Raw genomic sequence first — 25379 nt, forward strand, 5'->3', positions numbered from 1 at the left:
CACAAGCTGTCTCCACACATCTCTGCAGGGAGATAAGTGAACGTTTTACCCACCTTGGTAGCAGCAGTTCATGGACGTTAGAGTGTCACTTTAATCGCACAGATTTTCCAAGCCCGTCGGCAGAGTTGAACCAGCAAAACTGAACTGTAGCCTGTTTCTGCGACATGATTTGACAGTGATTTGTCCCTATGTGTAGCTCATCTCCATCACTGCTATAGATAAACCCTAAAAGCTACATTAATGATGGAGTGAGTCAGCTCAGTGTATGGAAGTGCTATCGTCTTTATATGGACATGTGTTGGCTCTTCTGTTTCAGCAGATACATTAGAACAGGTGGTGAGATTATCCACGCAACTGTTGTCAAGTGGAACCAAATCAGGACAGAAGCAGACTTGTGTACACTGTGGTGGTTGTGCATTCTTGTGCAAGTGCCACAAAGCACGTCTAAAACGCAGTTTTTCAAATCCATAACGTGATGGCAAAATGCTGCCAGGATAAAGACACATAAACGAAGCGTTCCCCTGCCAGAGTTCGGTGCGCAGAGACGAAGCGTTCCCCTGCCAGAGTTCGGTGCGCAGAGAAGCCGGAGGCGCGAGTCAGCTGATCACGGTCACAGCTCAGCCTGGTGTGACATTTTCAGATCAACAGAGAAGTCAGGAGCGATCACAAGGCACACGTTGAGCAAATGAGAACATTTGAGCAAGGAAAAAGAGGTATGCAGACAGAGAAACAGAAAGAGAGGGCAGACATGCTTCAGTGATGCCTTCAGTAGTGTAGAATCTCACCAGTCATGCAGGTTTTTCTGTATATCGGCTCTCACATCCTTACTAGCAAACCCAGGCAAATCCCATACATTCCCTAACAGGCTAGCACACCGACAGTGCTCTTCCCAGGGTCAACATTCACAGGCAGGTCATACACTCTTTGACAACACAGCATCATTCAAACCAGCCATATGATAAGTTCCTTGTTTCTGACTTTTTAACTAACCAGAAATCGCTCCTGTTATTTTTGTAACTTCTCTGTTGCTGCTGCTGCGGCGTCTGAGCTTTGCATGCACGACGCCTGCGTGATGCAACTTTCGCGCCTGTGACAGAAAATAATGAACCAAAGAGATTCCCGAACAGAGCGGAGGTGTGCGCTGTTATCTGGGTCGGCTGTCTGTTTGAACGGCTCAGCCTCTTTCTCTCAGTTTTTAGTGTTTGATGTTACAGCACCCGTTTACTGCTCAGCTTACACTTACGCAGCATGCAGCGCAATGCAAATACAAGAGATGCTCAGATGAGATTACTGCTCAGATGAAAGCGACGGCTGGTGAAGTGAAAATCAGAGCGAAACTGTAATCCAGTCAAGCAAAGAAGGGAAGCTTACAGTGTATAATACTGTATAAAGAAAATACAGTTTTTGTCAAATGGCTGATTTTTAGTTCATTAATATTGACGTAATGTTGAGAAAATGATGGACATGCTTAATACTTATCTTATATTTTATATTTCATGAGGTTTCTCTGTATTTCAGCCTCTGCAGGTCAACTTTTTCCATTTTATTTTCTCATTATCTGTGGAAACGCCCTGACATCAGCGAAAGGCCACTTTGTGTTAAGATGAAGGTTGATAGTTGTGAGAGAAACAGTGGTCTTTGATCGCGCCGTTAGACCATCGACCAATCCTGCATCAAAATTCAGACAGTGTCAGATATTTAGGGCCAAATTCTCACAGTCTAACTGCTGCTGTGACCCACGTTTACAAGCCAGCCAATCGGAATACAGCAGGAAATGATGCAGAACACACTGGCTGACCAGGCCGCAGCGCTGATCTGTTTACATCTTGGTGCTCGGATTCATCAGGTATTCAGCCTGACGCAGATTGCAACTAAAATGTTATCAGATCCATCTTGCAGCGTGGCATCCACTGAGCCACCTGTTTCCACGCAGCGCATACAAGCGTATTCTCTGCCGCTGATGATTTGTTTGCCTGTGTGCATCTACCTGCTCTCCCTTTGATCAGATTAGTTCAGTCCTCCTCGCAGCCTTCGGGGAGCGCCGGCTTGCTCGCACATCCAGATGTTCTGCTCTCATCTCCTCTCCGACTTTCTGTACAACAAGACATCCTCAAGGCGGATCTGCCTGCAGCACACATGCACGCTCTCACATGACTCGAACCCTCTTCCTCTCTATCTCTCTCTGATAAACGCAGTGATGAGCTTCATCATCACTCCTCCTCATCTCTGTCCTCAGACTGCTGTATGAAGTAAGCCATTAAAAATCTTATAATATCATAAAAAGCAGTCAGGATAGGACTTAATAATCAGTTAAGTTATCTTGGTGTGTGGTTGTCCACATGTTCCCTCTATATTTATAGATTTTGTTGTTCTTTGCTGCATAAATTAACACTAACAAGAAAAAGCACCTTCTAAAACCTGTTTTTGAAATGCATCTAATATCTCTGTTGCAACATCTTTATTTTAATGATCAGTTAATCTGCTGATTATCAGTTAATTAATTGAGCCATTGTTTGGTCTATGAAATGTCAGAGCCCTTAAAATCCTGAGGTGAGGTCTTCAGGTGTCTTGTTTTGTCCGACTGAAGCTGCAGTTTACTGTCACACACGACAAAAAAAGCATCTAAACATCACATTTTATCCAATAATTCAATTATCAAAGTCAGTGCAGTTCATTTTTCTATTGATCAACGAATAATTTCAGCCGTACCTCTGAGTTGATGTGATTCCAGTGTGTAGTGTGTGAAGACAGGAATGTTGACTGAGGAATTAGTGAAATAATGTTTTAATGAGTTTCCTCATTAGCGCTGCTGGGATTGTGTTTGACTGTGGGGAGTTGAGTCAGCCAAACTGCCTCTTGTTTGTCTGTGCTGACAGGTTTTATTTGCACTTCACATCCACTTGTAGATTAACACAGAACCGGTTTAGTCATGCGGGACGCATCGAGTCTGCTTTCTTTAACACAGTTGGACCTTAAGTCGCTTATCAATCAATTTCCTGCCGTCCTTCCTCTTATTCCGCACATGTACAGTTTCTGAAGTTTCTCCAGCTGCAGGAAGTGCACAAAGAAACAGACTTTATGGAAGCTTTGTGCTTTCATTTTGTTTTTTAAATTAGCTTTCGTCTCACTTCCAGACAGCTCGAGAAAGCTCTTTAAAGCTCTTAAAGTTAAACCTCCGGATAACCTACAGTAGGAAAGTTTGCTGGATCAGCGCGACCCGCACAAGCGCACTTTCAAAAACCCGACACACCTCGGCACACACGCCAAACAGCAAAAGCAGCGTAAGATATAATAAGCAGAGGCAGAACCGAGTCTGCATTCAACAGCAGAGATTGATTGGCTTGTGTTTACACCGCTCCAATGCCCTTTTAATCCTCGATTCCCCGCAAACAGCTCAGCCTACGCGAGCATCTGCCTTCATCTCAACAGCAGTCAGTTACAGCCAAGCAGGAAATACTAAAACCATGGAGACGGCGAGAATGTGACACTCAGAGATATTGCTCTCAAGGCTTGTTTCATTGTTTCTGAATAAAGCCTTACATGGTGTGAGCCGTGCTCATGAGCACTGCTCGCTCTCTTCCACTTTGTTTCCCTCCCTCTCTCGCCTCTCTCCTTTCTCCTCTGTGTACCTGCTGCCTTTCTCCAGTCACTGATCCCTTTTCATCTCTTTGTATTCTTCCACCCAGCTTGCCTCTTTGCCTTCTTCGCCTTTGTTTTTTCGCCCGTTTTCCTCTCCTCTTCTCCTCGTTTCTTCTTCTGCTCAGAATGCAACCTCAGATATTGTATGAAAGCTTCTCCTCCGTGTTTGAAGCGATAGGTGCTGCTCCGACTTTGGATATTATTAGCCGTTAATTACCCACAGAGGGTTTGCTGAGCTTGTTGTTGTTCCGTGAACCCTGACATTAACTTATTTGACTTTTTTGGACAAACTAACTTTTTAGGCTTCATCCTCTCTTTGTTGTAGCAGCCAGGGCGGTGTGGTTATCACCTCCACCAAGGAGGTTACGTTTTCAGTCCTGTTTGTTGGTTTGTGTGTTTGTCAGCAGGATTACAGAAAAACTTGGTGGAAGGATGTAGCGTGAGCTTAACATCCAGTGAATGGTAGTAAAAGTGATTAGTGACAAACAAGCCAATTGTAAAAATGCAATGAGTCCACATCACAATCCACATTCACAGGTACCAGTAATCGCCTGCCGACACATGCAGCTGCTGCAGACATCAGGCAGAAGGCAGTCAGACAACTGGAACTTCACCACAGTTCGAACACTTTTTCCTCAAGCTGAGATGTGGCTATGGAAATATCATGCAATTCATTTTGCTCTTACTCACATCGAAATGTAAACTGTCTGCAATGAACTCCACCAGAGATATTAAGAGAAGTTTCAAGAGTGGACTACTGGCCGTGACGGAGGTCCTCGCTCTCCGACTGCCCTTCTAGTTAGAGCCTGACGGCAGCATGACCCCTGACGCATTAGAGGCAAACTGTAGCAGATGTGTAACAAGACATTACAGCACAGACATGCAGAAGCTTGAGGTAGCAAAGAAAGTGTCACCATTACACTGATTTTTCAAACTGATTTTTTAATGAACTTTAAGGGGTCCTTATCCATAGTGAATTGGCTGATATATCGCTGTTGGAATTTGTCTTATATGGACTGATATCAGGTTTATCCAGTATCACACTGACTCTCATTGGTATTCTATCTTGGTTTTCCTCTTTTTAGAGCACTTTGGAAAAGCTGTATAAATAAATGTATTATTATTATAGTTAGGTCTGGCCTAATAATTGGTACTGCAAAATCTACATTATACAGCGAACCAACATTTCTACAGATGAATGCTGTATCTAAAAAGATTTATCAGGAAGAAACACTGGTGCTAAGTGAGTCAAAATATGGAGGAATAAAGTGGAAGAAACAAAAATGCTCAAGTCTTTTAATTGTTGTATTTCACCTCATATTATAGTCACATATCTTGCCTTATTCTTGTGGATCTCTTCTCTAATTAGCGAGCATACTCGTCCGTGATCGCTTGTAGATCACGTCACTCCTCGTCCTCGTTCATGTCTGTAGTAAAGCTGCTCTTGAAGCCCACCCCTGTGGAGGCTGAAGCACCGTTGCGGCCACAGCTGGTTCAGCTGCAGCGACTTGCTCGTGAGCACGTCAGCAGGGACTTAAACATGAGACCTGAAACCTGGCTGTTTGTGCTAACTGAGCTTGTGGGTTTTTCAAACAAAGCCGTTCTTTTCGGATGCTGCGCAGGCTTTTTACTGTGTGCTGTCGTCGCTTGTAGCACTCCTGGTGCAGAACTGTGAGGCTTGAGTGAAGTATTACAGCACTGAGCAGAGAGAAACAGTTCATTTATTGCCTGAGTGCTGTGTTTTTCAACCCTTAACCTTCACTATCAGCTGCCTCTCGTGATAATAATGTAGGATAGTAAACTTTTGTGTACTTGTGTCCCCGTTGTAGTTACTCTACAGCACACAGGAGCAGGTAAATACCTAAAATGTCAGCATAAGTGCCACTAATGATGATGAACTAATGAATTTTTCATCTGTGGACATAGAGACAGACACATTCTGAAAAAATACTGGTTTTATAAAGGTTTATCGTGGATGGAGAAATTCAGGGAAAGTGATCAGTTCTTCGGGGGAACTTACCGTTACAGGAGTGCACCATAATGTATTTGACTTGAGTCATATATTCATGACACTACCTGTTGTGTTCGGCTGCAGCTGCAGTAGAAACCAGCCTGTTCACTCCTTTAGAAAAACATTAACAAACCAGGAAGGAGCAACGTGTGTGTGGTGCGTGTGGAGGAGCTCCGCCGGTGTTGGAGGGAAGTCATGGAAAAGTCATGAAATGTTGCGGCACCGTAGAGCCACGTCGGGAACCCTTCAAAGGCTTCGCGTGATATTTTTGGATTGTCTGACTTTCACTTTTTTCTTTCCTCCCCGTCTGAGGCGAGAGGAGAAAGCAGGGAGAGCAGCTGGTGTTGAATTGGTCCTCTGGTGAGAGATTAGTGTCTGCTACTCCCCCTGCAGTCTGGGCCGCACTGCAGCTCCAATCCATCCTGCCTTGTAAATTCACCACGGACTCACAGTGACAGGTTCTGGCAAGGTATACAAGTGCAAAGCTCTGCATGTGTGTCTGTAGTGGGTGCTTGTGCTTGTGAATAACCCTGCAGGTGTGTGTGCCTGTGCACACTGAGGGTGTGCGTGCGCACCACATGATTTCCTGTTTTCATTCCATTCTGATATTCCACATGTGTGTGTTGCAGGGTCCTGGTCGTCATTACCGCGTGGCTTTTTGCGAGGCATTAAGTGTAATTGTAGAGTGTGGTGGGAAAATATGCGGAGAGGTGTATCGGCGAGGAGGGCGGGAGGAGGGTGGATGGAGGGAAATGAAGCAAGAAAGTAGAGGAGGGAGGTGGGGGCCAGAATCAAAGAAATTTAAAGAAAAGATGAAGGTGAAGAGACAGATGGTGGTAGAAGGTATAGGAGATGAGAGAGATGAGGCACGGTGAGGAGTGAGAGAAATGACGAAGAAGTGAGGTGGGAGAGGTGGAATGAAAGGGCGAAAGAAAGATAGAGGGAAGGGAAGTGAGCAGGAGGCGAGAGAGAGAAGAACAAAGGAGTAGGAAGAGAAGGGAGGTACAAGTGAGACTACATCCACACCAAAGGTGAATCAGTTTGAAAACGCTGCTTTTGTTGGTTGTTTTTGTAAAGATCTCCAGGAAACGGCTGAATCTCTTCTTGGCAAACAACAAAATGTGTATCGCAGCTAAGATCTATAAAGCCGTAACGATTAGTAATTCGACAGAAAATTCAGTGGCAACTGTTTGGATGACTGTTTAAGCCCAGTTCAAGCTTCTCAGCTGGGAGAATTGCTGCTCGATTGTAACCTGAATACCTGTGGGTTTTAGGCTGTCGGTCAGACAAGACGTCACCTTCAGCTTCAGGAAGAATTTTCTTTTTTTTTGACACGATCAATCAGTAACTAAGTAAGTGTTAGTTGTAGGCCTAAGCATTTGTAAGGCACGAGGCAGACTATGTTCCTCTGTAGAGTCTTGGTTAAACATTTGGTCTGCTGCACTGAAACATCACTTTAATGATCACAGAATCAGCATACACTAAATGCAGGTTAATGACAACACCTGTATTGTGTGATCAGCTGTATTAATGTTTAAAAGGATTAATAATCCAGAGTAATCCTTTTTTTTTTTTTAGGTGTTGAAAATGTTGGCTTAGAACAAGATGTGTTTTTAAATTTAGCTGGCTCGGAGGAGGCGTTTCAATCGTCCATGGAACAGATCTGCTTCTATTTTAATCAGTCCATCTGTGTCCAACAGCTCACTTCACTCGTGATGCACGAGGAAAAGTATTTTTACGCTTCAGGTCTGTTTTCTCCCATTTTACGCGTTTCACTCCAGTCACTGTGTGCCGGACTGAGCGTCCTGTGTACATCCTGCGTATAGACAGAGCCGCGAAGCTGTAGACAAGTAAGTAAGCAAAAAGAGGTCAAGATGAGGAGAAAGAGGGCTGGAGAGAGGAAGTAAGGCAGAGGAGAGAAAGTAAGAGGTAATGAAGGAAAGAGGGATGAAATGAGAGAGAGAGAAGCATGAAAGGTAGATAAGTGTGTCTCTGAGGGGAAAGAGTGGTTTTGGAAAGCTTTTGGATGAGGTCATGGGAAGCAGAAATCTGTGTGTTTAAAATGAGGCTTAACAGGGCTTGGCCTGGTCCCGCCTCTTCTTTATGAAGACACACACACACACACACACACACCCACACACACACAGCTGCACCTGTCCCTGACAAGGCTCAGCAGGAAGAGGCGTGGCCTTTGGCACCGGTCCTGCCTGCATTTAAAATGCCTGATCTCCATGGCAACGCTGGTCACAGTTTCACCTCGCTCCTTGGTCCCATCAGTGTTTTTACACACAGAGAGTGAGGTAACGTCTCTGCCTCAGATACTTCCCTGTTGTTATAAAGATGATTATGTAACACAACGCCAGATCAGAAACAAGGCAACACAAGAGAGCTGGTCATCCGCTGCAAGTGATGAGATTCAGTTTGAGCCAATCAGAAACAGACGATGATAAGAACATTGGTCGACACAGCATCTTTCAAAACAGTGTTATGTGAGGAGCTATACATCAAGAGTAAAACATTTTGAGACGAAGCGAAGAGAAAGAAGACAGTTAAGACACTATCCAGTTGCATTATGGGAAATGTAGGATTGTGTTTTTGGAGTTTGGTCCGTAAAGCAACTGGAACAAGATATCGCAGACTGCTTTGGTTTTGATCTTGTATCTCAGTTTCATGTAAGTTCATTATAAAATCGCTTTTATAAATTAAACCTAAAAGTTGAAATCAGAGTCAGGATATCTAACGTGTGTTAATGGATGGACGGATGCTTCACAGGCTTCAGTTGTCACTTTGAGCTACGGTACAATTTCAAAATAAGGCCTGTGATCCTAAGCTGACACTGTCTATCAGTGATCAAAAGCTCTCCATAGCACATGTTGAACACACTGATTGTATGAAAAGGTAAAAGTAGTAAAAGCCTGTCGTCCCTTTCTGCTCTATAAACACCCAGATATCACTAACAGCTATTTCCAGCCTTTATGTCAACCTTGTTTACGTCTTATTGCACACAGTGTCTGTTGAACAAGTCCAGACATTCAGCCTGATAACACTTTTATGCGAGTTTGTGAGCATTCTTGTCTGTGAGGCTTACCTGAGGTTCCTTTGAATGGAGGTGTGTATTTGGTTTAGATGGAGGACAGACAGTCAGTGTCACTTTCCTCTGAAGTGTCACGTCAGAATAGAGTCCAGCCGCCTGATTATTCCTCGTAAGGCTCGTTGTTGTTCGAGGAAAACACAGGCTGTCTTTTTAACAGCAGGCCAGCGGTTACAAGTGAACTCAACCATCAGTCAGTTCTGCTGCTATAGTGTCATAATACAAGTTACACTTAGAATGGTTTTATTCCTGAAAAGCCATCAGTATCAGCAGTGTTCAGTGCTGCTTCCCACAGGTCAGGGCTTTCCTCACATTACAGCTATTACATGAACAGTTTGGGGTATTTTTCTTCTAACCATAAGCTGCTCTGTAATTTTGCACTTGGAAAGGTCAGTGGGCCGAGGTGTGGGATATTTTCTTGTGTGGTTTTGAAAGTGTTAGCTCAGAAGATGTACAGGAACGGGGACTCGTGGGTCGAGTGGTTTTAGCAACATGTTCCTTTCATCGCTCTCATCTTTGAATTTGGAGAGCTCAGTGACTGTTTGTGACCTTTAGGCGGGGTTTGCCCTCTCGTACAGGTGTGAAGAGCTTTAAATGTCTGGCACGTGTCAAGCTGTCAAAAAACCCTGAATTCTAATTTTTACTCTTCCCTCTTGACCTCATTCATGTTGATATGAAACCGAGCTCTGTACTTTCAAAGCATCAACAGTGGGGAAGGTGGAATTTCTCAGACTATCGGTAGCCACCAGAATTAATAATGAGTTAACCTTGAAAAAATGATTCAGAGCCATTTTATTAATTTGTGTTTTTCACATCTATTTTGGAAAATTCTCTCCAGGCTTTGATTTTAGAATTATAAATTGCAGTCTTTGCAGAAACTTGAGGTAAACGGTGTCTGTCTTTGTTTAAAAGAGGAACACGCTCATCACAGGTAATTATTAAGAAGCTATTTGCTGCTCTCTAGTGGTGGTGCTGCAACACTGTCCCGTAGAGAGAGTCTTGGTTGAGGTTTTGTAAAGTCCAAGCCCAGAAACAACAAATGATTCTTGTATTCCCAGAGGAATAAAAAGGATAGACTGCTATGATGATCCTAAACTTTGTATGTGTGTGTTTCTAGTGAAAGACGAGTGTGTGTCAGAAGAGGAGGAGGAGGAGGAAGAGGTGAAGGATACTCTAGTGGAGGAGATTCTCCAGCAGGGAGACACAGCCATCATCTATCCTGAAGCCCCGGATGATGAGCAGAGTCCAGCAGAAACAGGAGGCGCTGATGAAAACGGTAACATTCACACCCAAAACAAACAAACTTTGTTTTCTGAATGTTCACACTTGATTATTTCTAGTTAAAGCTTCTCTAGTTAAGATTTCTATGTGATTATACAAGTGCAAGACAAAAAAAGTGCAGCTGAAGGATTAAAGCATCCCCCTCCCTGCTGTCTCCATCACAGGCACCCCAGACTCCTTCTCCCAGTTGCACACTTGCCCCTACTGCTCCCGGGGCTACAAGCGCAACGCCTCGCTAAAGGAGCACATCAAGTACCGGCACGAGACCAGCGAGGACAACTACAGCTGCTCGCACTGCAGCTACACCTTCACCTACCGCTCGCAGCTGGAGAGGCACATGAGCCACCACAGGGGCACCAGGGAGCAGGTAACATCAGAGCCCGGACGCATCGACTGTGTCCAGGATCCGACCTTTCCTGATAAAGCAACGACCGTGACCTGTTTAGAGAAGAAGTGTCTTTAAAAGATATATATTTACATATATTTAGCCTATTTATTTTTGGAAGTCTTGGATTGCTACAGATTAGCGTTGTTTGTACTCTTCTATCACCTATTTGGACCTCTCGCCAACTCACTTCAGTAGACTGTAAACTTTAAACTAAAATTTGGTGGTTTTATTTTGGTTTTGCAAGTGCTGATGAATACATTGACTTCTGGGTCTCCTTTCATGCACTGTGATTTATTATTCATTCAAAATCAACATGCAGCTTTGCAGTCTTCGATCTGGCCTGTAACAGAATCTTCTGCATCCACAATCAATGTCCCTTTTAAGACTTTGACCGACAGTAAAACTGAAGAAAATAACGCCAAAGCTTTTGCTGTGTTACGTTTAATGAATACTAAGCAGCTCACGCTAACAATAGAAAAACAAATGCTTCTTAGTTATTTCATCATATGCGAACACCTGGACACTTCCTCAGCTTCTCATCACCGTCCTCATCATCTGTTTTCTGATTTCACTGAATTTCTTTGTCTGTCTCAGCGTCACGTTTCCCAGTCGACCGGAGGATTAGAAGGAACAGGTGGAACCCGCAAGTTCAAGTGTAGCGAATGCTCCAAGGCCTTCAAGTATAAGCACCACCTGAAGGAGCACCTGCGCATTCACAGTGGTGAGTTGTTACCGCAGCAACCGTCACTCTCACTCTCTTACACACACACACACACACACACACACACACACACACACAGTCAGTCCACAACCTGACAGTCTGGAGTTCTGAATGTTAGTTCAGACCGCTCGCGCCCTGTAGCAGTTATTTATTATCTGTAATCGTTGTGTTTGTTGTTGATTCATAGTCATCAGATCGAGATTAAATTTGGTCTTTTAATTCATTTAGTCATCTCTGTCTGAGGTGCTATTTTATGTCAGGTTTCCCCAAATACTTTTGGCTTTTAGGTTAATTTGTGAAGTTCCAAAAACATGAACAGAATTTTCCCTTAAAACAACAGACAAAATGTTGGAAATTTCTCCTTAAAGGCATAAGGTGCTGTAACTGAACTGAACTGTACAGAAACTTGTAACTGCAGATCTCGGATATTGTTTTATTTACCATATTTTCCCCACTATAAGGCGCACCTAAAAGCCTTTAATTTTCTCAAAAACCAACAGTGCGCCTTATAATCTGATGCGCCTTTTATATGGATCAATATTAGTTAATTATGGCTATCGTAGTCAGGGGGCGTGGCCGAAGTAACAGCGGTATTCCACTCTCTGCGTGCCGTCATCCTTTTACTGGCGCGTGCAGTCAGCTGTCAACCTGAATACTAAAAGGACTATTTCACTGAACAATGAAAAAATATGAATCTATGCTAAATAATAGGCAAATAAAATATTAATCAAACGTGGTTAATGTGATTTCTGCTCCTGAACCATAGCGCACAGCGTCTGCACATCAGCGCTGTGCGCCGTCACCTGCATCTTTACGCAGGATAAACTGTCATCTGTGAGTGCACGCGGTGTTTGTTTCAAAACGAACAAACTAAAATAAAATACATTTTAAATAAATGCTCATTAATTATTTTCTCTCTCCGGAGCCGCGGGTTGCCAACCCCTGATCTAGTGGATACATAACGCAACCCCAGACACCACAGTACAGTAGTTTCTGTCTATGCGCCTTATAATGCGGTGCACCCTATATATGAAAAAAGTTTTAAAATAGGCCATTCATTGAAGGTGCGCCTTATAATCCGGTGCGCCTTATAGTGCGGAAAATACGGTATTTCAATATTAGAGTACAATACCTGAGCAAAAGTTTGTAAATGAGAATTAACACAAGCATCAGAACAAGATCTTTACAAGACTGCAAATCTGACCAGACCTTTAATGCCCGCTTATGGTTCTTAACAACTACTTTTGTTTTTGATGCACTGAGGTTCGCTACTAAGCCCTGCTGGAAGAAATGTATAAAGCCATTAAAATACAAATCAGCCTCATTTAAAATGCGTCTGTTCTCTGTGTGCCCCTCTTAGGTGAGAAACCATATGAATGCTCAAACTGCAAGAAGCGATTCTCCCACTCAGGCTCCTACAGCTCCCACATCAGTAGTAAGAAGTGTGTGGGTGCAGCATCTCCTAATGGTGTCCCTCAAATGTCAATCAAATCCCCTCCACCCACTACCCAGGCCACACCGGTTGTAATTGCTCCAGCCCGCGTGATCCTCAAAGAGAAAACTGAAAGCAAACCCCTTCAGGAGCAGCTCCCCGTCACCCAGATCAAATCTGAACCTGTGGAATACGAGTGCAAGACGGTGATGGCGGCGCCGGCGACCTCAGCCGGTACCAACGGAGTGGTGAACGGAGGCACGGCGCAGCCGGCTGTGGTTCCAGCTGCAACCCTGCCTCAGGGCGTGGCTATGGTCGTGCCAACGGTCGGCCTGATGTCGCCCATCAGCATCAATCTGAATGACTTGCAGAATGTGCTCAAAGTGGCGATGGACGGAAACGTGCTCAGGCAGGTGCTGGGTACAGCTAACGGGGTGGTGACGCAGGGCAAGCAGGGGATTATAGTGCAGCAGCCCCAGCAGCAGATCATCAGCCTGCCGGCCTTTGTGGATCACGACGGCACCACAAAGATCATCATCAACTACAGCATCAGCCCTGCGGCCGCCACTACTGCCACTACCCAGCCTGCACCGCCTGTTGCCAAAAACAATGCCTCCCCCACTGTCACCACTGCTGCAGCCCCCACCCCCACCAAAACAGATAAACCCTCGACCCCAGAGGTGGCCGACCTCACCATCGTAAAGACAGAGCCAGAATCGGTGCCCATCATCGAGGCAGAGGCAGTCACACAGACAGAAATGAAAACTGTAAAGACTTCAGACGGCCACACAGCTCCGTTGCCAAAAGTCAGCAGCACCAGTACGTGTTTACTTTGCGACGACTGTCCCGACAACCTGGAGGCGCTGCACCTCCTCCAGCACCGCAAAGCCGCCAACGGGGAGGCCGTGGACTCCGCAGCGCTGGACCCCTCGTTCGCTGATCTGCTCAGCGAGGCAGGGGTGACGCTGGAGGAGCCGCCCGTGGACGACCTCCTCTCGCTCCTCAAGACATACTTCGCCTCCAATGCCAACCCCAGCGAGGAGGAGCTGGCAAAGATCTCAGAGTCTGTCAGTATTCCTGTGGATGTGGTCAGAAAGTGGTTTGCCAAGATGAACTCTGGGAAAAATGTGGGTAAATACCGCAAAAACGCTACAGCGGTTTCCAAAAAGACTGAAACCACAAATTCCAGCACGGCCGACGTCTCGAATCAGAACGGAGAGGCAGAGGAAGACAGCGCCCAGGAAGCATCGGACAAAGCCTCATCAGAATCAGGCAACGCTGCTCTGTCAGACTCTTCACCACTAAGCCTCAACACCGGGGACCTTGTCATCATTAAAAGGGAGCCAGAGGACCCAGAGGCCCCAGACTCGCAGGCAGAGCCGCTTGACCTGTCCCTTCCAAAACATATCGCTGCGGCGTTGGAAACAAAAATGGCCGCGCCTCCCGCCAAGCAGCAGGAGCAGCCCCTGAACCTGACCTGCCTGAGGAAGGAGCAGCTGGAGAGTCGAACCGTCTATGTCACGGCGCCTCAGACGGGAAGGCCGGTCAACATCGTCACCGCCGCGCAGCTGCCCACGTTAGTGGCCATCGCTGGTCAGGGCACGGTGGGCTGTCTCAGCGCCATCAACACCACATCCAAACGCACCATCCTCATCCCCCAGCTCACCTACACCTACGCCACTACGGCCGGCAACGCCACTGGAGCAAAGACCGTCGTACTGAACGGCCATAAGGTTGGTAGAGTTAAACGTTATGTCCACCAAATAAATTATTTGGTGGACTTTGTATGTCTGTTTGATTTGTATTTGTATGTCTGCTCTACTGGACACTCTGTCAGGTAACCACTCTTCTTCGAGACGTCCAAAACTACTCTTAAAACATACAGTAGATTACCTGGAAATAGTGAAGGTTGCAGATTTATTTTTAATTATTACACACCTGCAAAACTGCTCTCATGTTTCAGGGTCTTCAGTCCCATAAATAGCAAGTAGCATACAGAACCGTAACATTCAGGCTGTAGTACATCCATGTTTCTTTGCTCTGCAAGCTTTCATTTTCATCTGTCAATCATATATGTCATTGATTGGTCATTATAAAATGTGAAAAGTTATTATAAAAATTATTAAAATTATAAAAGTCATTATAAAACAACCCTATTTACGATGGCATAAACACAGAGAATACTCACATCTGAGAAGCTGGAACCAGCCTGATGACTTAAATGCTTAATCAGTTCTGAAAGGCCTGTTGCAAATGTCTACTTGTTTCAGGACTATGATGCAGTCGTATTAACATGGAGGCTGGTGAACAGTCAGCTTCTAATAAGTCAGGTATCTCAGCACCTGTATGTTTCATTATTCAGCTGAGCTGGCACAGCACACACTGAGCTGAAAGTTTCCAATGTAGTCAATATTCATATTACCAAACACACCAGATACTCTCTCTACTGGAGAGGACAGTACGACAATAAAATAAATCGGTCTCTTTTTGGCTTATATCATTAACCAGAGAAATAAGCTCAAATTCCATCTGTGACAATAGATGCATAACCTCAGTAAACATTTCAAAAGCATCCTCACCTCGTGGGCTTGGATGCCAAAATATCATACAATAATATATATCCACAGACCCTGCAGAATGCATTTCAGTTGCTCGACTTCAGCTAGTTCTAAGAATAGCACTAATCACGAATTAGCTCTGTCTAAAATTTTATTTAATTGTGTTGCTATTCTTTTTGAATTACATTTACAGTGATAAAAGTATATCATAAAAAAAGTTTAATATACGAACTCTGACGTAGTATGGGTCGGAGGTCAGTCTTGTGCGCATGACAAACCAGCTTTGCTGAGATGAGCTCGTGAGTGCTACAAAGATGAGTAGACGAATGCGTTTTCTACCCACAAAAACATGGCAGAACAAAGGAAGAAAACTTACCACTTTCACTGTGAATGGGAGGAAGAGTTATTTTTTAATAACGTGAAAGAAAACTGTGTGTGTGTCATTTGCGGTGCGACTGTGGCGACGGCTGAGCGGCACAACGTGGAGAGACACTTCAGTACGTGTCACAAAAGCTACCATGCTAACTACCCACCAGGCAGCCGATTTTTGTTAAATCTTACATAATTGATAATTTGTACAAACATGGTTCAGAGTTTATGATTTGATAAAAACTGTTAGTGGCTCGTAAAAATTGAAAAAGATTTCCTGCAAAATGTTGTGGAAGTGATCATTTGAAAATGAAACAATTGGATATTGCATATTGAAATGTATCTGTTTCCTACCTTGTTTAATCATTCTGAATAACTAGAAGTGTATTATCAAAGTGGTATCCCTTTGCATTACTCAGTGCCCTTGAAGTAGCTCTTAGTTTCAAAAAGGTTGGTGACCCCTGCTCTACAGTGATGCAGGTGAGGCTGACAGAAACCATCTGCATGCAGGAATTACACCATGTCAGTAGATGATAGTGGACTTTTCCCCAGATGGCTTTAAATCACGGAGGTTTCCCTTTAAATCAGGGATTCAGGTCGAGAGATGATGTCTCTGATATGATTGTTCTCACTTAGATAACATGTCAGAGGACTGTACATGTTTACACCCCTGGTTTCTCTGACACTGATGACCAAGTGACCACTTCATTAAACTATATGAGGGAACAGTTCTGCTGAGCACGACGTCTTATTGTTCAAGAACACCCTGCCCGGTCCTCGCTGAGCTCCGTGCCTTCCATTGCAGCACCTGAGGATTTGTACATTAAACGATTTGACCATAACGATAAGTGTCATTTTCCTCCATTCGCAGCAGGAGAAGAAGCTGGACAGCAGCTCTGACGGTGTTTCCACAGCGGAGGAGCAGAATGACGCAGATTCGGCCTCACTGTTGAAGAAGCGACGGCTGGAAAACGGCGTCTACCCCTGTGATCTATGCTGTAAAGTCTTCCAGAAGGGCAGCTCCCTGCTCAGGCACAAATATGAACACACAGGTATGCTCTAAAATGACCTCAGACAAAGGAACGTGTTCTCTAAAAGGGAACCTCAAATCTTAATGTGCTGAGTGAACATTAATACAGTCCTTTGTTTGTTTCGCTGCACGAGTTAAACTAAATCAGAAACTGTTTTAAAGGAAAGTTTATTTTTACTTTCCAGGCCTGTGATTCGAAATGTGACCTCATCTCTCATTAAATGTGTTATACATAGTGTGATTGTGACTTTTATGAGACAGCTGGCCTGTAAACAGAGAGCTGAGATCAGTATTTATGGAGATGAGACCCCTGAGGTGAATTAACTGGATCTTTTACCCGAAGCTCTAGCTAGTATCACACTGGAATGTGGTTTTATTAAAATCTGCTAGCGGTTAGCTGCTCACTGCACTACTGTGCACAGGTGTGTGGTGGTTGAGCCATGACATCATCCACCTTAACACAAAGCACAGACAAAAACTGACAGGCGCTGTTTTCCATATGTAATACATCCCGTTATTCAGAATCCTTTAAGGCTTTTTTTAAGACATCATTTACAAAAAAGTTGGGACGCTGTTAAAAAAAGAGAAAGAATGTGATAATTTGCAAAACATTGAAACCCCATATTAAATTGAAAATAGCACAAAGACAACATATCAACTGCTGAAGCTGAGAAAGTTCATTGTTTTTGAAAATTATATCCTCATCCTCATGCCAGCAAAATGTTTCAAAAAAGGTGAGACAGTGGCAACAAAAGAGTGGAAACGTTGGGAAATGCTAAAAGAAAACAGCGGGTGGAACGTCTCACAGTTAATTAGGTTAACTGGCAACAGGTGAGTAACATGATTGGGTATAAAAACGAGGCGGGGTATGTCTGAGGTAAAGACGGGGAGGGGTTCACACACTGTGACAGACTGCGCTGGCAAGCAGTGCAACAAGTGTTTTCAAGCAAGGCTGAAAACCAGTATTGTCTGGCTGTGATCTTCGCGCCGTCAGACAGCAGTTTGAAAACCAGACACGAGTCTGTCGTGGACATCACTGCACGGGCTCAGGAACGCTTCCAAAAACCATCGTCTTTGAACACATCACAGCAGCCTCAAATACAGGCTGAAACTCCTGTGCTGAAAACTGTCCTGTGGTCTGACGAGTCACACTGGCCTGCCTGCAGTCCCAACTAGTCACCAACTATAAATGTTTGGCACATGATGAAATGAAAAGGAGACCCCGAACTGTTGAGCAAGAGTGAGAAAACATTCCACTTTCAGAATGACATCAGTTGGTCTCCTCAGTTCCCAAACAGAGTGTTGTTAAAAGAAGAGCTGATGCAGCAGAGAGACTGTGGCTGCATCAAATGTCTTTGTCCTATTTTCAGTTAAATATGGGGTTTCACTGTTTCACAAATCATCACATTTAAGTTTTGCACAGTGTCCCGGGGTTGTACTACCAATACTAAGACAATTTATATTCCATTTACACACAATTATCACAACCATACCTGAGGGTAAAATGCTCCAATTAAATGGTATTTCTTATGATATTAACTAATCTGTTGATCATTTTCTCAATGAGTTGCGTCGCCTTTAACATATCAGAATGTGTCTAAAAGCTCAAGATGATAATGAAACCTAAAGATTTCAGTTTTTTGTTGCATAAACAAAGAAAAGCAGCGACTCCTCATCATTTAGAAGCTGGAGCTCGGCAGTGTTTGGCATTTTTGCTTGAAAAAATGACTTTAACGATTGATTAATTCTGAAAATAGCTGCCAGTCATCTTTCTGTCAATCTGCTAATCGTGCGAGGGCGGGACCCCTGATCTGGGATCCACTGCTGTAAAAGATAATAAGCCAGACAATCAGTTTTTCCTCTGCTGCTTCAGTCTGATTGGTTCTGTGCAGTGTGAGTCCCTGTCTCACTCTTTGTTCTGTCGCCTGCAGGAAAACGGCCCCACGAGTGCAACATCTGCAAGAAGGCCTTCAAACACAAACACCACCTGATCGAACACTCGAGGCTGCACTCCGGCGAGAAGCCCTACCAGTGTGATAAGTGCGGGAAGCGATTCTCTCACTCGGGCTCGTACTCCCAGCACATGAACCACCGCTACTCCTACTGCAAGAAGGACGGGCCAGACTCCGGCTCCGGCTCCGGCTCGGGGTCGCGCAGGGCTCAGTCGGAGCTCGGCAGCCCCGGGGCCGGGCCGCAGTCGGACAGTCGGACCACGACCCCGCCCTCCCAACTGGACTCAGACGAGAGGGAGAGCGAGGACGACGAGGACGACGAGGCCATGTGCATGGACGACATCCGGGTGGTGCAGGTGGACGACGGCGAGTGCGAGATCTACGAGGGTAACTTCGATGACGACGACGAGGACGGGGAGGAGATGGCGGAGGAAGAGACGACGAGAGAGGAAGAGGAGGGGAAGGAGAAGGAGGACGAGGAGGTCGTTTGTGACGTGGTGGAGATCGAGCTGGGGGACGATCACATGGAGGACGAAGAGATGGAGGAAGAAAAGGAGGAAGCGGCAAGTGCAGATACGGAGGAGATGGCGGACTGTGAAGCGGCATCGGACAAAAGCATCAGGGAGGGCTCAGACAGTGCCGAACCCACAGAGGAAGCGGTGACAAACGCCAAATAAAGGAATAAACGTCTCTCCGGGACAGTTCGGTCATTAAAAGTCGAGTTAATTAGGACAAAACCGCAGAAAAGTCAGGAGAGTCACGGCGGTTGCCTGATCTTAACGGTCCACTACTGTGTACAAAAACCCAGGTGTGCCTGAACTTGAAAAAAGAAAAAACAAAAACAGTGACTTTTTTTTTCTTGGTGGAACTGAATTACCAGTGTTATAAATTGTTTATAGAAGTACAGATTTTAAAGCAGAACTCACCCATCGACTTGTTAGACTTGTTACTGAGACATCCCAGGTTGTTTTCTCCTTCGTTCGTTTTCATTTGGTCAGTGTTACTAATCTTGTTCTCGTTTGAAAACATTTTAACCTGTAAAGATGAGAAAGATTTCTATACCTTTTTATTGCCAATGAAGTTTCCTAAATCAGTATTTTATTGAGTTCTACGAACAAAAACCTCTGCACTACAGTATTCCTGGTTTACCTATGGATACATGCCTCATGCATCGTATGCCCTTCAGTGTTATATGCGTACACTAGCTAGCGAGATGTTGTCCGTGTTAGTCTTAGTCTTTGCTAGCTAGCATTACCTTTGTTTTCAGTTTGACTGTTAGCCTTAAGGAAAACAAAGTATTCTTGGGGAGGGTTGTGGGCGGGATGGGGAGTCCGGGATGAGAACGTGGCTTCTGAACGCCATAACCAAATTTGTCCTATCAGGGAAGGTAGAGTCACAACCTCAAAGCCAGCATCAGGCGTCTATGCTTTGCGACCCAGCGTAGCCCGTACGGGTGGAGCCTAACAGCAGGCTCCGCCCATCCTGGCTCAGCTGGGTGCCAAAACACACGCGCCCGTTCTTACCAAGCTTCTCCTTATTAGTTCGACTTTAGTTCTCAGTGTTTCAGTGTTATTAGCTTATATATGAAGTCATACTGTACGTGAAGGAACAGGGCTGTTTCCTGCTCCACCCCAATGCCTCCAGCCTTATGCAAGACCTGTGTGCTGTTAAAAGTGCCATTGAACAGTGTTATCATTTCTTCTTCACACATGTAGCCAGTATTATGTGTCTCTGTTACTTACACAAGACCCACATTGACTGATGTTTGTCGACTTGCACAGAACAGCAAAATATGTCACAGTAGCTGAAACACACTTCCTGTCACATTAATTGGAAATGTTTTAGAGACCTTTACATGTATTTGTACCACACAGAAAAGCTGGGAAACACAGTATTATGACAGTTACTCTAATTATGATTAACTGATTGTTTAGTCTATAAATTGACATAAAATAGTGAAAAGGAACACATGGAAGCATTGCATTGCATGGCATTTTTTGCTTGAAAACTGACAAATTGTTGGTCAACTGACTAATTGATGAATCAACTAATGGTTTCAGCGCTGTAATCCATGTGTTTAATAGCTGAGAAACATGTGGGAACCATTGAGAAATATAGTCCAGACTGAGCTTACCTGTGGATATAAAATGCCTTGTAAACTTGAGATAATCAGTTTCCCACTGATGTTTTTTAATGTGGTCACAAATCAAAGCATGAAAAGCGTTAACAAAAGTGCTTAAAAACTGAATGTTGAGGCAGATCAGAGCGCCAACTTGAGACTTTAAATAGAAAATATACAAAACCAAGATCAATTCAGCGTAAGTAGACGGAAAGATTTTACAGTGAAATTGTAAATTTATTCAGACTTTCAGCACTTTTTTTCTTCAGATAGTAAAAAACAAAAAACAAAAAAAAAAGGAAAAATGGTGGCAGGCTGTCTCGCACTTCAGGTAGCAAACGTGAGTGAATGTGGTCTCTGTCGAAGTGTTTTCAGTTGGTTTTACCGAACAGTGTTTCTAGATTTAACTTTTCGTCTTTATGTGTGTCCTCTGTACGTTTTTTCAACAATGGCAGTATTAGAACCCTTTTCACAGATTAAAAAAAATGTACCTGTTTAGTTTTTAGAAGACTTTTTTATATTTATGTGTCTTATTTTTATATTTTCTTTTATGGTTATTTATTACACATTGTAGTGTACATTACTGTAGTTTGAATTGATACAATAATATATTTTAGTATGAAAAATAATCTCAAGACAAACAGAAAACCCCAAAATGTGGTTCTGGGAGCTGAAGTTTGTTTTAACAAAAAAAAAACATAAAAAGACAAAACATGTATTCTGTAAACATGACTTCTGTTTTAAGCTAAAAAAAAAAAAAAGACAGGAATGAAGTGAGAAATAGAAACTGTTACATGTGCATCCGCTCTGCGTCGTTATGAAGCTACTGAACTCTAAACCTCTGTGATTTTAAAAGCATGAGTCGTCGCCGTTTTAATGAAGGATCTTGTTATGAAGCCGTTGCTCCTCCCTTTTTATTTCGAAGCCAAATTTAGATCGTCCCGCCACCCCGTTCTCTGTTCTGTGCCAACTTGTTCCATTGTACTGTTGAAGGCTGCATATCGTTCGTTCTGTCCTCACCCTTTGTAAATCCACTCTTTTTGTATCCTTTTTATTTTAGTTTTGCTCCATTTTTATGACTCCCCATCACAATAAAATATAAGAAAGCATTTCTGAGTTACTTGTTTTAATTCTCAGCTTCCTGCTTTATCTGTCTGTTGGCGTAAAATGTGAGTTTTTGGATGTTGGGCCGCTAAATTCAGATAAATAAACTTCACAGAAACAAGCTTTAACTGGAAAAAAGGAAGAAACCTGGACAGATGTCTCTTCCAGGACAGACGGACGTGAAATAACTTGTAAATGGAGGGAAGACGGAAGCAGCAACAGCATAATTAAATTAAATCAGTTTCACAAAGACAGACTTTGTCTCATTCTTGACTACCTTCAGTGTGACTAACTTGCTATGAATTCTGGGTAAATAAGGGCCTCTTTCATGCTAACATGACTGAGTAACAGCGTCAAACCACTCGGCACCGTTGGCTCCAGCAGAAAACATCTGCATTCAATGTAATAGTACAAAAACCATCCAGTACATAAAGAATAACTCAGCTGCTGACAGACAGGGTTTGATTTTGCAGCAGAATAAATGAAATGAAACATTCAGAATAAAAGCAGACTGCTGTGCATCAACATCTGCCGACCAACTTGCTTTCTTAATAAAGAAAAAAAGCTCTTTTTTGTTGCAGTGATGATGGTTTTATCTTGTTTATGGATTTGTGGAAGACATTTGGCACAGAAGCTTTATATTTCAGGCCTTGGGGAAATTAGGTTTTTGCCCCTAATTTGGTGCAGCTATGAAAATCATATATAAGAATGCGTATTGTTCATTAAAATTGAATGCAGGCGCGTCTCTTGGATGTGACTTAAAGGATGGAGGCAAGAGAGGGTCGGCCAGTGTCGCCACACTTGTTCCCGATCTGTGCTCTGATCGTGATGTGCTCATCAAATATTCATAAATCTAAATGTTCAAAACATAAACCATCTTGTTAAACATCACATCAATCCTATAGTCTAAAAATAGGAATGTTATTAAAATCTTAAAACCTGTGCGGAAGTCAATTATGCTCTCAATTAAAATGTATAAACTGGAGAAAATGTCAAACTGACAAAACCTGAGGAAGAGACTGCATACTTAATGTTGTCGTGTTCTGTGTCTAAAGCAAAATGAAGATTTGTCAGCAGGTGGCGGTAGAGCACCACCCAACGCACCTTTATAATACCTGAGAGCATCGAAGTCTGCAGACCACAACAGACAGCAGAAATCAGCACTAATCATTCATGAATAATTAAGAGATGAGCCATGATCATTAAGTCAAGCCAGTGTCCTCTGAGCGCTCAGGAGCTCTATTCTAATAGAAATCCATCACAATCGTTTCGCCCTGATTATCTGCATGGCTGATTTCAGAGTGCAGCAGTTATTCTGTGCAATTTGAGGAAATATCAATGATACAATGGTGAGGTCGGGTTATAAGAAGCAACCAGCAGAGCTTTCTATGAGGTTACTTTTTCATTTAAGTCTCCCCTCAGGTGCTTAGAAAGAGTGGAACTCACCTTTTAATGGGAGAAAACCCTCCTGACGTCCAGGTCATGAAAATGCACACCTATAGTGCGCTTTCACCGACTTTTTTAAACGGCTGCACAATAAAAGCAGAAGTTTGTGGCGCGAGCGTTTTTCTGTGTAAATGAACTTAATATAGTTCTAATGAATATTCATGATGATGATGTTTGGTGCGGGCCGACTGCTGTGCATGCGTTGTGAGGAAGGTAGCGACATGAAATGCACACAGTGAGACATCATGAGAAGATTTAGGGCATTTGTTGGAAGGAACGCTTATGTGCAATAAAAATACAGATATAAAAAGTAAAAGAAACAAGAAGGGGGGCAAATGAAGACTTGGTGCCATCACCCAGTGGTAGACAACAAGGTGCAGAGGAAGTAAAGTCCCTTCATTGAGAATCAGGTCACACCCAGACCCTGAAGAGGAGGCCAAGCAGTGAGAGGTGAGACCCTGTTTCTCAACCAGAACCCTGACTGAGGGTCTCAGAGCTACCTCTCAGATTATACACCACATCATATGTATTTATCTTCGTTGTTTATTGTGACAAAGGGTTTGAACATACATGTATTCAAAAGGTTTTTAGCAGTGGGATCAACCTTTCACCTGAATCACTGCTGCTCTGCTCCCTGCAGACTGAAACACGTCCCCAGCCTGCGACGTCACAGCAGGTGCTCTGCGTTTGGAAGGTATGTGGGTCAAACACCTGCTGTGACATGTAGTGCCTGACAGATTCAGTTATAATCCACCACCCTTTCAGACAGGAATCAAGCTGCTGGTCCAAACATAACCAGTGGGTGGCAGTGGGGGTCTGACCTGGGAGTCGGTCAGCTGCAGGTTCGTTCCGTCTACAGCGACGGGAAGAATCGCTGAAATATTTTAGACCTTAATGGAATATTACTGCAGGAGACGACTTTTCCATCCTCCCATCAAAATGATGCTTCAGTTAAAGTGCTTTGCAGTGAAATGCTCTGAAGCATCAAGAGAAAAAAACATTCATTTGTTTCAGCAGAGTGGTTTTATATTCATGAGCTTTTTGTTAAAGCGGTCGGTGTTAAGAGTAGTTGGAGTTTTTGGTGGATGAGTGTATTTTAAAGTTGTGTTGAAGTATTTGTGGTTACGTTATTTAAACTGCGTCCACTGTGCCAGTAGGGGGCGGCAAAGATATTTTATAATCCTACCCATAGTGCCCTCTGGTGACGTTCAGCTGCCTGGCTGGAGTAAAAGTTATTTTCGCTGTATGATGCGTTTAATAATAATAATTAATGCGAGACTGTGAGAATTTTCTCCTGATAAAAACATTAATGCTTTGATGCTCTGAGGGTCAAAGGATGGTAAAACGTAATTAATACTGAAATCTCTCTGTCGGCACAGAAGCGCTAATGCGTTTGAGTATAGTGACTTCTTCACTAAATCACAAAGTCAGACAGGCTGACTGTCACTGCGGTGTGTTTCCCCTCCAAACAGTGTCTCCTTCTGTGAACCATCAAAGCTTCCAAACACCTGTAGCCACCCACACAGGTGTGTTCCCTCACTGATTGCACCTCTGCTCAGGACTGTGTAGGCGGCTACAAACTGTGTACTGTGTGCCCTCAGTCTTCTCCAAGACAACGAAACAGAGTTTGTTTCAGAGTTTGGTGGCTTTTAGCAGAACATGCATACATTGATTCATGTGCCGAAATACTGGATCCACATTAACTTTGTGCTCTTTAGAAGATTTAAAAACGGCAAATTATGCTTGGGCATGAATAGAGAAGCTACTAGACCACCACATAATGAGGATTTCACAACACATACACACACACCTACTTAAGCCTTCTCAGTAGATGTGAAATGTGATGATGATGATGATACCGGTCTCCTACAGCTGAAGGCTACTCAACACTATAACATGACGGAATACTGATCATCTTTAAAAGAAGTCATGGAAAGCGCAGATGGCAAAATAGGGCTTGGAGTATTTTCATGCAGTGAGTGATATATCCATTCCTGCACAGATGTTTCCACATGCTCACCTTCAGCAACAACAACAACATCACATTCGGCTCATCTACAAACCAAACGAGTCTGCTGGAGCCAAACAAAGCACAAACAAGCGTCAGAGCTGTAATAACTGGCAGTAATTAAAGCTCATTTCACGCCGCTGCGGTTTGTGACGCTGCAGCTATTTGTCAAAATTAGCCGCGACGCTCAGAAGCACATCACACCTGTCGATCAATGCACAACCTTTCTG

The 25379-nt window shown here is 43.7% G+C and overlaps 1 protein-coding gene across 2 annotated transcripts in view; it reads left to right on the plus strand.

Moving 5' to 3' along the window:
- LOC121614739 (zinc finger E-box-binding homeobox 1-like) overlaps positions 1-19745 on the plus strand; it is a 63322-nt gene extending 43577 nt beyond the window's left edge. Inside the window, exons 3-8 of one of the 2 annotated variants that reach the window (XM_041948775.1) lie at positions 9859-10017; positions 10187-10389; positions 11005-11131; positions 12492-14296; positions 16362-16542; positions 18452-19745. In XM_041948775.1, coding sequence (XP_041804709.1) covers positions 9859-10017; positions 10187-10389; positions 11005-11131; positions 12492-14296; positions 16362-16542; positions 18452-19149 — 3173 coding nt within the window. In that variant the 3' untranslated portion in view covers positions 19150-19745. The remainder of the gene's footprint in view (positions 1-9858; positions 10018-10186; positions 10390-11004; positions 11132-12491; positions 14297-16361; positions 16543-18451) is intronic. The other variant, XM_041948776.1, reaches the window with a different exon arrangement.
- The last annotated feature ends 5634 nt before the right edge of the window (positions 19746-25379 follow it).

The sequence above is a fragment of the Chelmon rostratus genome, chromosome 12 (assembly GCF_017976325.1).
Source record: "Chelmon rostratus isolate fCheRos1 chromosome 12, fCheRos1.pri, whole genome shotgun sequence".
In the NCBI taxonomy this organism is placed as follows: Eukaryota; Metazoa; Chordata; class Actinopteri; order Chaetodontiformes; family Chaetodontidae; genus Chelmon; species Chelmon rostratus.